The following is a 17,286-nucleotide window of genomic DNA, read 5'->3' on the forward strand; positions in this document are numbered from 1 at the left end:
GATTTTGAACATTTTAAGAAAAAAATGCAGTATTTACAATTGAATTTGTTCTAACCTTATAAGTATAACTTCACCATAAGTTGCAAATTTTTGAAGAAGTTCATCAATCAAATTATCATCAAAATAGTTATCTTCTAATGATGATCCTTTAATGGAAATCATTATAGTGCCATCAGGAGGTCCCTGAACTGCAATTACTTCTTTGTAAACTTTGTGTCGCTCTTCTGCATCAACTTCAAAAATATCTATATCAATTAGCGCAACAACAGGCCTGAAAATATATCAATAAAAGTCATAAATTAATCCAAAGCCATGGATCATATTGGAATAGTTTTTCAAAGGATGAGAAGCTGTTATGAAAGGATAAGTTCAAACCTATGGTCAGATGTTTTTAATTCTGCCCGTCCATAATATAGAAGACTTCCTGGATTCCATGTGTAAAGAAGTTTATTTTCATCGTCAAAATTGGAGTTCAAAAGGTCCATGTCTTCCGCTAAAATAAAAAAATGTGATATGTTCTAGAGACCTCAGATTATAGGATTACAAAGGGAAAAGGAAATCAGTCTGAAATTCTCACTTCAGTTTTGTACTGAAACATACATTCTAATATAATCTACAAGTACATAAATTAAAATATTTGAAGCAGTAAATCGGAATTTTACTTCAGGCTTTTTCACAATACCTTTTTATTAGAAAGAAACTTTCAGAATATATTTAATGAATTTCTAGTGTTAAAATGTTGTGCCTTCCCACATGAAAGTAAACACCAAAAATATCCATGAAACAGATATAATTATTTCTTATAATTCTAATACTTCCATTTTTGTACAGAATGTTTACAGAACTAATCCTTATCAGACTACTTGGTATTGGCAATATTACATTCATTATCTCACCTGATCGGTCAAAAGGCCATTTCGTCTTTTCCACAGTATCCGATCTGTCCAAGCTGGTGTACTACATTTTCAACTGGTATCATAGTCATCCGAAAATAAATCATATTTGTATGTAGGAGCAAAAGCTACTTTTCCCTCAACAAAGCCTCTAAATCTGTAGGAAGGAAATTAGAGCATTAGGAAAACTTTAATATTATACCATATCATACAAAGCTACAAAGCAAAACTTAACGTTTGCTGTATAAAATTTATTTATGAAATTCTGAATATTATAAGTGACATTAATACCATAGCTGACGCTGTTAGTAGATTAGGTAGAATTTAGGGAGTGGAGGGTGGGGGGAAATCTGCCTACAAGAGGAAAGAAAAAAATCTAAAAATAAGTGCTGCAGACTGTATAAATGACACATATATTTGAAAAAAGCGACCAAATATAATTATTAAAATAGTCAAGATATATTTTATGAATGTTGATGTTGGGGATATTTTTTTTTCCTTATGACATCCATAGGTCTTCAAAGATGGAAAAAAAAATGTGGCATTTTACAATACTCAATTGTACTCTATAATAACCTAGATTCCACATTATCAGATGCCAGTATACTGAAACGCATTTACTGTAACTAGTCTTACTAAGTTAAAATACTACTCTCTCTCAGCGTTAAGGTTGGCAAGATCTTAAAATAGAGCGATCCTTACCAAAGTATATGTATTCAGGACCAGCTGAAGTTTCCAACCAAATAGGCTGAAGAAGATATACATATAATTCATGTGCATAGTCTAGTATTGAGGCTATATGTATGATGAGTGATCCCATAGCAACTTTTTTTTTACATCCTAAAGACTAGTCTGACTGAATTTATAGAATGTCTTCCTCTACTATACCACTTCAAAGGAAGCCAGTATATCAAAAGAGTTGTGTCTGATTTTTTTGCACAAAGAATTTGAAAACTGAAAACTAAAGCGAAATTACAAAATTTAACTTATGTATCTGGTTGTTACCTAAAAGGGCTACACAGCATAGGACCTGATTACTTGAGGGTTCCACCTGTCTCCCATAGTATCTACTTGCCTAATTCAATCTTCCAGAGTTGGTACAATGGGGTTCCTTCAATTAAACAACAATCTATTGGGACCCTTGGAAAATACATTCTCTGTAGCACTGTCTACCCATTGAAATGAAATACCGCCTGAGATCTGGATTTCTTTCTGCTATTGCTTAGAATAACCAAGAAGACCCTTGGGGTGACCTTCAACAAGGTCTTTGAGAAGGAAGAGTGAGATCCCTTGCTAAATTTCATCTACTTTCTTGTGCTTATTATCTTTATTGATTTATTGTATTTTATTGTTATGAACTACCCAGAGTTATTGGAAATCATGTCAGATAGCATACGATTTTAATAAATTATTACCGAAGATATTCTACTTGTAGATCAAACAGAATGGTGACTGTGGAGATTGTTGATTTTTTAAAAAGAATACAAGCAATGGAAATGATATTTTTTATTTCTTTTTTATTATTTCTTTATGTAGACACTTTATTTGTATCATTCTATTATTCCTATTAATTATATCTGAATTGACCACTAAAAATGAAATGGAACTAAAACTAGAGAAAATTATTTCATGGTATATATTAGGGAGCATTGTTTCAATTTTTTACTTGCATGCTTTTATTTTCATCAGCCAAAAGAGAAATCCACAAGTGTTCCAAGTCTCAGTGGCTTCTGAAAAACTTTTTATGCTTTATTATGTACAGTATATCTCCGTTTGTAATGCACGTTTGGGCTGCACAATCATAATCAAACTATAACCTGCCATTTTTGACCATCTTATTTGGATTCAGTTTCCATTGGCTGAGGTAAAGCAATACACTAAGCATCAAGAAAGCAAGATCTGAGCAGAACAAATGTATTCAAATGATACTTAATTTACCAACACCACATGTACAATATATGCAAATTGGTTATGACTGGAGCTTATAGGATCTCTGGCAGATAAAATATCAAAAGGTTCATTAATATCAAGAAAACAAGGCTCCTAATGGCCCAATAGCAATGAAAAATAAAAGCTTTTATGATTAAAAAAAAATCCAATCTTTTCAAATTGTGCAAAATCAAAGGAAGCAGTGCTAAGGTTTTCTTTGCTTAAGTGCAATTAAAAGAGATTCTAGAGCCTCAAATATGAACTGAAAAACTCCTATTTGGAAACAGAAACATATTACTCTGGGACACAAAATAACTGATACGACCCATCGGAGTAGTAATACTTCTAAAAAGCCAGTTAACTAACTAGCCTTTGATACTGAAGGTGTTAACATTTAACAGCAACAGTTAATAGCAAAGAGGAAACCATATATCTTTAAAGGAAATATGCAGTTACCTGCCCTGCATTTTTCTGATTAACAAGTTGATCTCCTGCAATAAGAGCATCCCAATTCTGCTGCCGAATTAATTCTTTTACTTCCTCATTAGGAAGATCTATACGATAATTAAAATCACCACACCAAAATACATAGTCATGTGAAAACAGCATTCTGCCCTGAAATACAAGAAGAAATCAGTGCGACCATTTTGAATTTCGGTACAACACATATTTGTTATTAAATTACAGTACAGGTCGTCCTTGACATACAACTGTTAATTTAGTGACCTTTTGAAAAAAGTGACATATGACTGATTTTCACTCTTACGATCATTGTCGCCATCCCCATGGTCATGTGATCAAAATTCAGACACTTGCAACCGACTTATATTTATGACGGTCGCAGTGTCCTGAGGTCATGTGATCACCTTTTTGACCTCCTCAAAGACCAATTCAACGTGGAAGCCAGATTCACATAAGAACCATGTTGCTAACTGAACAACTGCAGTGATTCATTTAACAAGTGTGCCAAGAAAGGTTATAAAATGGGACAAAATTCTCTTAACACCTGTCTCACTCAGCAACAGAAATTTTAGGCTCAATTGTGATCGTAACTCGAGGACTACCTATATATGCAATACTTGTATTCGCAATCTTTTGTCAGTCTCCATTTGAAAAAAGAGAGATGTGGGTAATTTCAGTTTTGCACTATCAAAACTGCATCATCCATTTCAGTATATATTTCAGACACTTTTTTATTTATCTGCAACTGACAGCAACCAGAATACATGTACAGAGTGTTTTTTCTACCTCTACAATCCTTCATCAACCAAACATAACTACACAGCAGATTATCACAGCACATAAGTACAGGACATCAGAAGAAAACCATAAATATTTATTTTCAATGAACTGATTTAGATCATGAGCCAAGGTGGCGCAGTGGTTAGAGTGCAGTACTGCAAGCTACTTCAGCTGACTGCTACCTGCAGTTTGGCAGTTCAAATCTCACCAAGCTCAAGGTTGACTCAGCCTTCCTTCTTTCCGAGGTGGGCAAAATGAGGACCCAGATTGTTAGGGGCAATATACTGACTCTGTAAACCACTTAGAGAGGGCTGTAAAAGCACTATGAAGCGGTGTATAAGTCTAAGTGCTAAGATGTTCATTCTATTTCTTAGCCTGGCCCTGCAAGTCCAATTACAAGGCTAATTTATATTCACTTCCTGTTGGATTGGCACATGCGTACCACAACTATTCTTCTAAATGGTGGAGAGGTCAAAAATGGATATTTTTTCTCATTTGTAGTAGTAGTCACATGATAAATTTATAGCTTTTTTCACATCAAGTCTTTGGGGAGATAGGTACCATCACTAATCAAAGAATTGAATGCTCCCCAGAAATAGATTTACTGCATTTATTTACGAGACCAAATCACAAGGTTAAAAATATAAAAAACTCAATGCAACATTGGAAAACTCTAGGTAATATAACCATAGAGTTGCAGGTTAGTAAAAGTAAAACCTATTATAATTAATGAGACATCAAAGACAGGAACCACAATTTTATGATCGTTGGATGGGCTTTATGGTTTATCTCAATAGCAAAAAAGACCAAATCCTGGTTCTGCCAGTTGGGTTGGGGCGCTAAGGGGGTTGCTGATTGCTGGAGGTAGTTGACAGGGTGAGACAATCTTATCCTCGTGCCAACCATTTCCTTGATTTCAGTTATATATGTAACTTTTGAAATATATCTATCTATCCATCCATCCATATATGTGACAGGGCCAGCATATAAATTAATAAACAAAATAGTAATAAATAAACTGGTAAACTTCATATATATGACAATTTTTAAATGCACAGTACCTGCTCCTTTATCCTCATTGCAGCAGACAGATTTTATTTTTTCCATATTTCCCCCTTTTTTGCATAGATTTATGTTAATGTCACTTGATATTGTTCATTAAAAACTAATAAAATTAATTTTATTTTTACTTTCAAAATATTTGATATATCACGGAAAGTAAGGGCAGATTATTAGAAATAGGTTTTTTATAATAATTACTAAATAAATACCTAAATGGTCATGTTTTTTTGCACAAATCTGTTCATGTAATATTTATTGAGGGTTTCTTAAAATTCGGTATTAGAATCTTTTCAGACAATATCTGATTAGGCGATTTAATTTCATCTTACCATTGGGAAGCTCAGCTTGCGACATATTTCCACAAAATCTTCATTTCTCTCCTTGACTTGTGACTGCCCTGCAGCAAAGTGACTGCATACAAAGCAAAGACTGGATGTATGAAACAACATTCGAATAGCTACTGCGCCCTTATTACCAGTAGCTCCTCCCATACCAGTCTTTACAGTGTCTACTGCAACGTCCCTACAATGAGAATTAAAATTAGATTGTCAAAAGATGTAATTTCCATTTTTGTTCAAATTTTCAAAGCATTTAAGTCTTATCACTTACAAATAATTTTCACTGTCTGATATGATCAGATTCTATCATCACTGAGTATGTTCAATGGTCCTGCACAATGATATTCATACAATAGTATAGTATTTTACCAAGAATATTTATTCTTATATCAGTTTCAACCTGAATTTTGGGGTTCATGCTGGTTGGGAACATTTTGATACTGTTCGAATAGAAAATACTGTGGGAAATATTTTTTCCCAATTTTGAAGTGAGCATTTTCTCCCCTCAGAAAGACCGTTGGCTTACCTGAACGGTCGTTCTCTGGGCGCTGCAGGAGAGTCCAAGCATGGGTTAACACAGTCTATCAATCCCTAGGACTGAGTAACTTTTTTCCCTTTGACCATGCCTCCCTTTGCCTCTACAATCTCAGATTAAAAACGAAGAAGACTCCGTTCAGGACCGCCTCCACTGTTCCTCAAAGTCATCACCAGAGGCAATAAGACCCTGGGTGGGTTTGGACTCTCCCGCAGCGCTCAGAGAACGACCGTTCAGGTAAGCCAACGGTCTGTCTCCTGAGCACTGCTTGAAGAGTCCCAGGGCGGGAAGAATTTGTAGAGTCCAGAGCCTCTGCAACCTTTTGTAAAATTCTTCGCCCCAAAGAGGCTTTGGCCAAGGCAAAGGTGTCTATTTTGTAATTGCGAATGAAGGCTGTGGGGGACGCCCACGTGGCTGCCCGACAAATGTCAATGATTGATACCTGGATCGCCCACGCAGCAGACGTGGCCGCACTTCTTGTGGAGTGAGCCATCACACGGCACGGCACGGCCTTCCCATGAAGTTCGTACGCCAGTTTAATGCCGGCCTGCAGCCAACATCCGACCCAGGATGATCAGTATGGAGTAAAACCCATCAGACGCCAGCTTCCACTTTGCCTTCATCTCTGCCGGCCAGTGGCGAAGCCAGAGCAAACAGCGAGAGGTAATGTTAGAAGCTAGTGCCTGGGATGCAAATTTTGCTGCATTTAAGGATGCATCAGTGGAATATTCCACCGCTGTGATGATTTTTGTTAAGTCGTGCCTCCATCGAGATCCCCCAGAGTGGGGTCTGGATCTCAATTGCCTCAGCCAGAGGAGAGAAGATCTTATGAAAAATGAGGCGGAGGTGGAGGCTCTAATAGCCCAGGCGGCTGCCTGGTGAGTTTTAAGGCACGCCTTCTCTGACTTCTTATCCTCCGCCTTGAGACCTTCTAGAAGGTCCGCCGGCAGGTTGGCAGTAGAGGTCAGAGAGACCACCGGAACATCTACCTCAGATAGTTTCAGGACTTCTTCCATTTTTTGCTCAACAGTGTACAAAGACTTGTCACCCCCACCAGGGTTGGTCAAGGTCCCAGACTGAATCCATTGCCTCTGGACCATGTCCATGAAGAGCTCCGGCACTGGAATGAATTCCTGTGTCGAGGCTGGTTCCTTAAGTAGGCCTTCTTTGTGGTCTCTGGTGCCTGAGGCCCCAGAGGTGGACCCCTTGGGAGTGGTTCCTAACTCTGTGGCCGCCTTCACCTTATGTAGGATGGACTTAAAGAGAGAAGGCTTAAAAAGGCCGGTGAAGGTCGGTTTGTCTGGAGGGAGGTCCTCGTCTTCCACAACTGAAAGTCCTCCCCCTCCCCCTCTTCCAGAGCAGACTCCTCCGTAGCCACCAAAGTGCTGGGGGAGGCCGGAGCCTGCTCAGGGGTCAGTTTGGAACCATACTTAGGTTTGGAAGGGGCCTCTTTACCAGTACGATACTTCATGCCCTCAGCAATGCCCTGGGAGATGGCCAGAGATATGACCTCCTTCATCTCTGCGGACAGGGCTGACTTCTTGCTCTCCCTGCGGTGAGCCTTACTAGAATTCCTGCAGCTCCTGTAGGCCCTGGAGGTGGAGCCCTCCTCAGAGGGGAGAGAAAACTTGTGAGGGCGCCAGTTCCTCCCTCAGGGAAGAACTGGGAGAATCTGGGTTTCACCATGAAGCTGCAGGGGAGGAATCCCTGGATATATCCACTGCTGATGACGGTGACCTGCTCGCCCTGGGGGAGCCAGGTCCCTGCTCAAGCCTCTGCCCTGGGGTGGGATCAGGTGCCTCCCTGCATTCCAGGGATGGGTGATGCTCCCGTAGAATAGGGGAACCCCCCTTGCGGTGCTTGGCACTATCCTTATGGTCATTGCTCTCAGAAGGCCCCATGGGGTGCCTACTGGAAGAGCCTTTGTTCCCTTTGCCCCCTTTGGGCGGGTGATCCAGCCTGGCCCGTTTGGCTGAGGGCCGTGACTGGGCCTCTTGAAGCTCCAAACCGCCGTCTGGAATGGTGGTTCAGCCAAAAAGAAGGCAACGAGGAGCTGATTCACTAGGCCGAATTGGGCGCAAGCCAGCTGGCTAATGGCGCCCGCAGATCATGGAGGAGAGGGGTGCCCGCAGGACTAGGCCCCTCCTCAGGCCGTCCACAGCCCTCCAGCTGGATGCAACTTGCTGGCACCCCAGACAAGTTTCCCGGCCTCCCGGACAGCGATCCGCAATGCTGCTGGGGGTATGGTGGGGCGGCCCGCCGATCGCAGCGGCTCCAAGCAGGAGACAATGGAGACCGCTTCCCTGGTTCCTGCAGCCCCGTAAACATCTCTCGCTCACACCGGCTACACGCGGCTGCGAAACGGCTTGTCCAAAATGGCTGCCGCTGCATGCACGGTTCCTGCCCCTGTTGCTGGGGAAAAGCGTGCGAATCTCCAAAATGGCCGACGCAACAGCCGACAGTGCAGGGAAAGCCGCCCGAACCTTTTCGAGCCAGCGAGAAGGCTCCGCACTACCTGGAACATCTGTGACACGAAGGGAATGACAAGGGAAGTCTTCCTCCCCCCACCGTTCACTGGCAGACGCCGGGCGAACGACTCACGCTTCTGCTCCGCTTCCACCAGTGGCAGTCAGCTGCACAGAGTCAGCAGCGACAAGCAGCTGTAAGACGCTTCACAACTCTCAGCAGAATCAGATGTCCAACAGATGAGGTGGTCTTAGGGATGTAATGGTAATAGAACAGTACTTATGATGGGAAGTCCACTCTATTTGCTCTAGGACCGAGGAACTCCCCAAATTCAAGTCCTCACTGGGTGGACTGAGTTTTTAATCTGAGATTGTAGAGGCAATGGGAGGCGTGGTCAAAGGGAAAAAAGATACTCAGTCCTAAGGCAGATAGACTGTGTTAACCCATGCTTGGACTCTCCAAGCAGCGCTCAGGAGAATAGTATATGTATTTGTTGTAATATACTATGGACAGCCCCTTAAAACAATTGTAACTATAGTCAACTTGGTAATAGAATAAAATATGTTTTACTTCAAAAAAAGCGCTTACCGTATATACTCGAGTATAGGCCGACCCGAATATAAGCCGAGGCACCTAATTTTACCACAAAAAAACTGGAAAAGTTATTGACTCGAGTATAAGCCTAGGGTGGGAAATGCAGCAGCTACCGGTAAATTTCAAAAATAAAAATAGATACCAATAATGTTTTTGAATATTTATTTCAAAGAAAAACAGTAAACTAGTGGTGTATTCAATGAAATACTTCACCACCTCATGATGCTGATGTCCCGCTGTGATGATGATGTCCCGTGCAGCCGCGGGAGCGATGTCCCGCCTCCTATGACACACGGCACAGTGATTCCTATCATTGGATCACTGTACCAGAGGAGGTGGGACATCGCTATGTGGCTGCTTGCCATAACAAGGAGGAGGTGGGACATCGTTGCAGAGTGGCAGGAGGGGGAGGAAGGGGAATCCTAAGACAGCCCTGCATTACATTAGAATGTGAGGAGGGGGGATGGTGCGGTGCGTGCTGCGCGGCAAACTGACACAGAGGGAGGGGAAACTCACAGGGGCGCCAGGCCATTCACGAGCGTCACCCAGCGGCATGGCCCCGCCCCTTTTTCTCCTCCATTTCGGGCAAATTTTTCACTGACTCGAGTATAAGCCGAGGCGGCTGAAAAACTCGGCTTATACTTGAGTATATACGGTACAAGATTATTTTGTTATTATAACATAAAAAACATTTAAGAAGTAATTCAGTTATAGTATTTAAACCAAAACAGAGTATGTTAGAGAGCTTTCCCTTCAATTATGGTTTTGAGCCTTCTGTATCAAATTGCCAGAAGGCCCCCTGCCTGGACTTTTGATGCTAGAAACCCACCTTTGTACTCCTCAGATATTCCAATCTTCCTGCTTTCCATGAATAAATGTTTGCTTAGTTTAACTCTATTATTTACTAACTTGTTGTTCCCATTTCTTTCATTTGGTAAATGTTTTGTCTTCTCACTCCTATTTGGGGTTGTGAGAGCATGCTGAAGGCTGTCTAAGCAGGCATGACCAGTCACAAACACTGTTTTGTCAGAATGGTGACCAATAAAATTCTTAACTGCCACCCTGGACATTCTCTGCCACCTCAATTCAGTACTGTGAATTGAGACAGATATACAGTATATATTTTCTAGGGATTACTAAAGAGCTAAAGGAGAGTAGATGATGATGCAAAATGCTATGACTTTATGGGTGATGCTGTGACTTTACTTGCTGTACACCAGCTTCTTTTAAATGAAAAATTAAAGAAATCTAAAAAAAAGGTAATTAATGAAATTAATCAGGAAACCCAAAACATCAAAATGCAATTAATATTGTGTTTGTGGGGGGGAGGGATGGGTGGTGAGGGAAGGCCCGATTTCATTCAATTTGTGCATATCCCACCAATAGAAAAGCAACAAGGATGAGGAAATCAAGTTATATCAAATCCAACTTGATGTCACAGCAAGGATTCTATGAGGAACATGTAATCTGTTTGGTACTAGCAGATCCCTAACTTCTCTGACACACTCAAAAATGTCCAATTGAGTGTATCCTTCCTCTCTGTTTCTCAATTTCTCTAGAGAGCTTTCTATAGTGCATTTTATAGCAAGAAAAATATTCCCAAGCACATACTAAATAGAATGTGTATCAAAACTTTTTTCTCTTTATCAGATACTTTTGTAAGTATAATTACATAAAAGTTGATTATTGTCACAAAATGTGAAAATAGGATAGGAATATTCATTATCTGTGGTTATATCTGTAAGCTTGTTTCATGGTTTTTAATACATAGCTGAAATACATTCATCAGAGTGATAAAATGACCTAAAATGGTTGGTTTTAACATATCAGAACATTTACCTGATAAAAGGGGCATGCTGAGGTCTGATGAATACAAAGAGGCACACACCCACCAATTGTTCTGAAGCCAAGAGAACATATTTGTAGTCTCTTGAGATCGTCTTCTGCAGTTCAGCAGCCCATAACTTCTGATTAGTTGTACTGCCAGTATAGACAAAATAATATTTTAGTTTTTATAGGACATGTACATTATTTTTTTCTGAAAATAATTACGGTAAGTTCTTTAAAAAAAACACCTAAAATTGAAAAGTAGGAATTTGTAGTAATACAGGTAATCTGAGAATTACAACAATTTGTTTAGTGACCCTTCAAAGTTACAATGGCACTGAAAAGTGATTTACAATATTTTTGTTCACATTTAAGATCACTGCAGCATCTCCATGTCATGTCATCAAAATTCAAATGTCAGGCAACTGATTCATATTTATGATGGTTGGAATGTCCCGAAATCATTTGATCATCTTTTGCATCATGTGATCATCTCTTATGACCTTCTGACAAGCCAGATCTGGGGAAGCCAGTTTCACTTAACAACCGTATTACTAATTTAACAATTGTAGTGATTCAGTTAACAACTGTGGCAAGAAAGATTGTAAACTGGCGCAAAATTCACATAACTGTTTCACTTAGCAACAGACATTTTGGGCTAATTGTGGTTGGTAATTGAGGATTACATGTATTTACCCAAAAAAGTCATACAGAACAGACAAAAATGCCTGTAGTAGCTGTCTACAAAATACATAGACTTAATTGTTTCCATAATTGGGATGTGCTGTTGAAACTGATGTAAACAGCCATTTAACATATTTTAATACTAGTACACACTAATACATACACTCTGAGGGAGTGCAGTCATCCATGCTCTTCTTGACCTCTCACAGCTTTCATTATCATTGACCATGGTATCCTTCTAGACCAATAATGGGGGTCGGCAGTACAGGGCTGTGCTGGTTCTTCCTCTGAGGTAGATTTCAATCAGTGTTAATAGTGGAGAAGAGATCCAGTCCACAACTCCTGCCTTGGGAAGTACTGCAGGACTTAGTGTATTTTTTGGACTATAAGACGCACCAGAGTATAAGACGCACCATGATTTTGAAGAGGTGATTTTTAAAAAAAGGTTTTTGCACTCTGCAGGCCTCCCAAACCATCTGCACGCCTCGTTTTTTGCAAAAAAAAAGAAAAAAAAAAGAGGGGGGATGCAGAACTTTGGGAGGCTTGTAGAGTGTTCCTGGGGGCTGGGGGGGGGTGTCGCAAAAACGGGCCATATTTTGCTCCTTTTTGCCCTCCCCAGCCCCTAGGAGCACTTTGCAAGCCTCCCAAACCCTCTGCACGACCATTTTTGCAAAGGGGATTTAGTTTCAGTAGGTCAAAAATGCTGTATTCAGTGTATAAGACACACCCAGATTTTCACCCTCTTTTTAGGGGAAAAAGATGCATCTTATACTCCAAAAAATATGGTAGTTGACTTTCCCATGTTGAACATTTACATGAGGCCACTGAGTGAGATCATCTGATAGTTTGAGGTGAAGTGTCACCAGAATGCTGAGGATATCCAGCTATATATCTCCACCCTAGACTACTTGAATGATGCCATGGACATTCTGTCCAAGTGCGCGAAACGTCTAGGGGTGTGGAAGAGATGCAACAGACTTCAGCTCAATCCAAGCAAATCAAAGTAGCTTTGGGTGTTTGGATCTTTTATTGCTAGGAATTTTCTATTTTTGGTTAGAGATGTGGGGTAGCAGTACCTCAGACAGACTTGGTACAAAATCTGGGGGTACTCTTGGAATCACAGGTCTTGCTGAAGGAGCAGGTTGCAGCCATCGTTAGGAGGGCCTTTGCATATCTTTAAGTTTTGCACCAGTTACACCCTTACCTACTTCCTGATTGGACTACTACAATGTGTTGTAGTGAAACTACCCTTGAAGTGCCTTTGAAACTTTAATTGATGCAGAATGCAGGAACATGAGTACTTAATGGCACCAGTTATTTGGTGCATATAATGCCACTACTTCATGCACTGCATTGGTTGTCAGCATGCTTCTTGGTGCAACTCAAGCTGCTAGTTGCCACCATTAAAGATCTTGGGACCAGGTTACTTGAGGGACTGCCTCTGCTCCATTGTTTGTTCCTGTCCTATCTGGTCCATCAGGATAGGCATGCTTTAGGTCTTGTTAGCTGAAGAATGCTTGTTGGTAGGGACAAAGATTTTTTCCCCTTTTTTCCTCCATAGTGATCATTCTATGGAACATTCTCTATCCAGAGGCCAGGATGGTCTCAACACTGCTGACTGTAAGGTGCTAAAGATCTTGTTCTGATCTTGGGTCTGAGTGTATAAAAGGTGTGTAATCTGCTGGCTATACTACCTCTGTTGACTATATGTTGTTTTCTCTGCTGCTTTATATTTTAATTTTTGTATTTATTTTTTTGTATTTGAGGGGGTCTTTGGTGCTCTCTGAGTTTGCTTGTTTTCTTGCAGACATATCATTACCCTAACTAGGTAAGTCATCATCAATACTACTGTAGGAAGGAATGCTGTTTGCTATATTCTGGTGACTTGCTTGTCTTTGTGGGTGGGAGTGTATTTTTATATGTATTATGTCATTGCTTTTATTCTACTTGTTATCATTCACTGCCCAGAGTAATTTATTGAAATAGGCAGCTTTACAAATTGATTAAATAAACAAATAAATAAATAAATAAGAAGCAAGTAGAGTGCTATCTCTCAGTCAGTTTTGACAAGTTTTCTTGACAAGATTTCAGAAGTGTTTGCTACTGTTTTCTTCTCAGGACTGAGACAGAGTGACTGACCTAAGGTTACTCAGCAGGCTTTATGCCTAAGGAAGGACCAGATCTCTCAATCTCCCAGTTTCTAGCCTGGAGGCTTAACCACTACCCCAAACTGGCTCTCAATAAGAAAGCCTAGGGAATTCATATTTGCTCCTTGTGCACTAACTGTGTATACTCCATTTGTTTAAAAAATAAGTTGTGATAGTTTTCAGGTAAGCATTCATAGCAACTGTCTCGATTTTTTATAGGAAAAAGCTGCAGAATATTGTCATCAAGGATTCAGAATAGGCAAGTTGTATTTTTGAAAGTATCTTACAGATTAGCAGTCTGTTTAATTTAATATTTATAAAGTAGTGGCACCTACCTTGCACTCACAATGTTTCCTGCATTTAGCTCTACCATTTCTTCAAACCCTATAGCGAAGATGTCAATAGGCTTGCTCTTTCGATCTGAAATTCAAGAGTGAAAATTGCTTTAAAGAATAAAGATGCAAAGTAAATAAAAATAAAAATAAACCCAACAACAACAACACAGCAAGGCTTACCTTGGAATTCACTGATGCAAGCTATCTTTGGTGCATCCAAAAGCCAGTCAGTCAGAGTCTGGTTTCTAAAAGCAATGCTTCGAAATTGTTTCCCTCCATTGACATTCCATGTTCCAACACAAATTCGAATTTTTTTGGGCTTTGAATATTTGTAAAAGTTCTCACACATGCTCGTCAGTATTTTTGATGATGCTACAAAATGTAGTTTACACAAAAGTATTTTATTTTGTAAGTACATTTCTAATCTCCAAGTCAACAAGCTAGAAGCATTAAGCTTTAAAAATAAATCCACAAAAAAGCATTCAAATGAGCAAGTACCTTCTCAAGGGTTTATCAATTTTTCAAATGATAGTTCTACATAAATAATAGCTCAGAGAACTGAATTCTGAAGCATGTTTTAAAGTTACATTTAGCCATGTTTAAAAATCTTCATTATATTAAATATCTGTGGCATATCTGAGCTACTTTTTTGAAACTAGTAGACTCACCATTTATTCTATATGAACATAGAACAAGTTTGTTACAGATTATGATTTATTGATTGTATCTGTGTATTTGGTTTCTCCTCACAGTGCTTTCTATGAGCCACCAGACAGTTTAGTATTTGTTTTTTGAATTGTCTGCCTGCTGCTAAGAAGAGAAATTAAATTCACATTTGTTTCTCTTCTTACTAGCAGACAGAATCTTAAAATAAATTCTAAATAAAACAGTGATGGCCATTTGAAATGTAAACCTCGACAGGTATTTTTTATCTTGCTTTCAGCAAGTAGCAAAGGTCAGCTACTTTCAGCACCTAATGCTTCAACAGTATTTCTCCCATGTCTTGCATTTTCTTGGTCTTAATGATGAACAATAGGATGCTTTCACCACTTCAGTTCATAAGATGATTCTACCATTTTGGTTGGATAAGCATGATGAAAGAGCCATAGAATCCAAATTTTTGTCTTTTAAAATCTGAAGTTTAGCACCAAAAATTTCTATAACTTGTCTTTCAAAGTGTTAATTGCAAAATATTTCCCAAGCTAAATAAGTCTCCTGCATTATTGCTAAGAATCAAGTGTCATTTTTTAAACTGAGGATTGTCAATTCCATTTTTCTTATAACAGTAAACCTAAAGTTTATACTCTATCCACTCTACTTGCCTTTTACTAGTGACAATGTTATTTTCTGTTTAAGAATAAAAATAAGATGGCCTTAAGACCGAGTATATCTGAAACTAACAGATAGGAAATAGTTCTTGGAATAATAGATGAAATTGTTTACATTATAAGAGTGCATAAAATACTCTATATGCATTTCAAGGAAACAAAAATATCTGAAAATAATTTAACATTGATTATCATTCCATATATTGATAATTATGGGTGCTATACTCTACCTGATTGCAAAGTTTGCTCTGAAACTATGGATGCAGTGAGAAAGGAAAGAATTAAACGAACAGTTAGATGTTACCAAGTTATATTGGAAGATTTCCAGGATACCTTACACTGAATGTTAAAAATTTAGAAAACAATTTCCTAATCTTCTGCAGAGTATTGCACATAATATATCTGTCTATATAATGTTATGTAACTTGGAAATAGCTGCAAATTTAATTAACTAAACTTTGAAATTATTATTCAGACTTGAACCAGAATCTAGACATTTAAAGTACAAGTATAAATAGTTGTCATGCAGAGGGAGTTGCAAACAGTAGTTAGATTTGCTGAAAATATGGGATTTTTTCTTGTTTTAATATAGTCTATTCATACATACATTTGATATATAATAAACATGAGATTCCTTTATTTTCTGATGTTCTCAAAAATAATCTAATTAAAGCATAGCCAAGTATTTAAAGAAAGGAGACTGTTGTTATAGAATAAATATTTTGATTTTTTCTTAGAGCACATAGAATACAATAGCTCAAAAATTATGAACAGAAAAAATGCTAGTTTTTCTACAGTAGCATGAATTTGTGTACTGAAACAATACAGTGCATGGATTATAAAGCAATTCTCATACTTCTACAAAATGTTTGCAAGAAGAATGTACTTTGGTTTTGCCTTTTGCAAAATGAGTTTCTTTCTTTAGAGTGTGGTACCACCCAGCTCTAAATTGACTTTAGGCAGCTAATCTTCCACATGCAGAAGTGAAACCTTGGATGCAACCAGTTTTATTAGCAGCCATACATATTAAGAATCTAGAAATACATACCACGTAAACTGCCAGTGGTCAAGAGAGCCCGTGCTTTGTCTGCTAAATCACTATTCAGGGTATTGCCCAACAACAAAACATCAATAGCTTCCTGCTTTGAGCTATCAAAAAAGTTATTTTGAATTGTTCTAGTCACGGAACGTGCACCATCCTTCAGCTTTCCGGTCTGGTAGGGAGGAAAATGTATAAATATTTTATAAGCTATTTATACAGTTTGGCAAGCACACATAATGTGGTTCTAAATCAATTAAGTCTTCTATTACAAAGCTATTTATTTAGCATATGCTGTAGAAACTATTCTTAAGTGTTTCAGTTGCAACTGGTTGATTTCAGACTTTTTCTTAGTAGAATTCTGCTTGCATTGGAGAAGGCGGCAGTGGTATTCCTAAAACTTTTTTCCTGCCATGGTGATGTTATACCGTTATGTATTTCATCTCAATTTTTACATCTACTTCACTTGTGTGAATTTGCTCTCCCCACTGAGAGAATGCTGCCTATTCTCTCAAACTGTCTTTCATTCTTGCCTTTTTGCTGAGCTGAAAAAAGGTAGTTTATTTCAGGTTGCCTAAAGCTAAAGTGTGATACATGCTACATGTTGTTATAAGTAGTGTTGTTTGAAGATACGGGCTCTCTGCAGAAGAAATGAATATGTTCTATCAAAATGGACACCTTTAGTTCCACAATGGTACCGTTGTTACAAAGTAATACTGCAGGAAATTAGAAAAAGTAGGAGACCGGTTGTTACACTGCATAAAAGAAAATCCGTCTGTACTGTGGTTTTCTTGGGAGAGGAGGTGGATAAAGTCCCACAGTTAAAGGAAGTCCTGAAGTGATTCTGCATCCCATATAAAAATATTG

At 38.9% G+C, this 17,286-nt stretch overlaps 1 protein-coding gene across 1 annotated transcript in view; it reads right to left on the minus strand.

The window, feature by feature from the left end:
- SYNJ1 (synaptojanin 1) overlaps positions 1-17,286 on the minus strand; it is a 58,173-nt gene that overhangs the window by 23,686 nt on the left and 17,201 nt on the right. The window contains 10 exon segments of the mRNA XM_032220469.1: positions 56-271; positions 376-493; positions 897-920; positions 923-1,052; positions 3,279-3,437; positions 5,456-5,648; positions 10,899-11,039; positions 14,053-14,137; positions 14,233-14,424; positions 16,429-16,594. Of these exon segments, the coding sequence (XP_032076360.1) occupies positions 56-271; positions 376-493; positions 897-920; positions 923-1,052; positions 3,279-3,437; positions 5,456-5,648; positions 10,899-11,039; positions 14,053-14,137; positions 14,233-14,424; positions 16,429-16,594 (1,424 nt within the window).

The sequence above is a fragment of the Thamnophis elegans genome, chromosome 6, assembly GCF_009769535.1.
Source record: "Thamnophis elegans isolate rThaEle1 chromosome 6, rThaEle1.pri, whole genome shotgun sequence".
NCBI classification, from domain to species: Eukaryota; Metazoa; Chordata; class Lepidosauria; order Squamata; family Colubridae; genus Thamnophis; species Thamnophis elegans.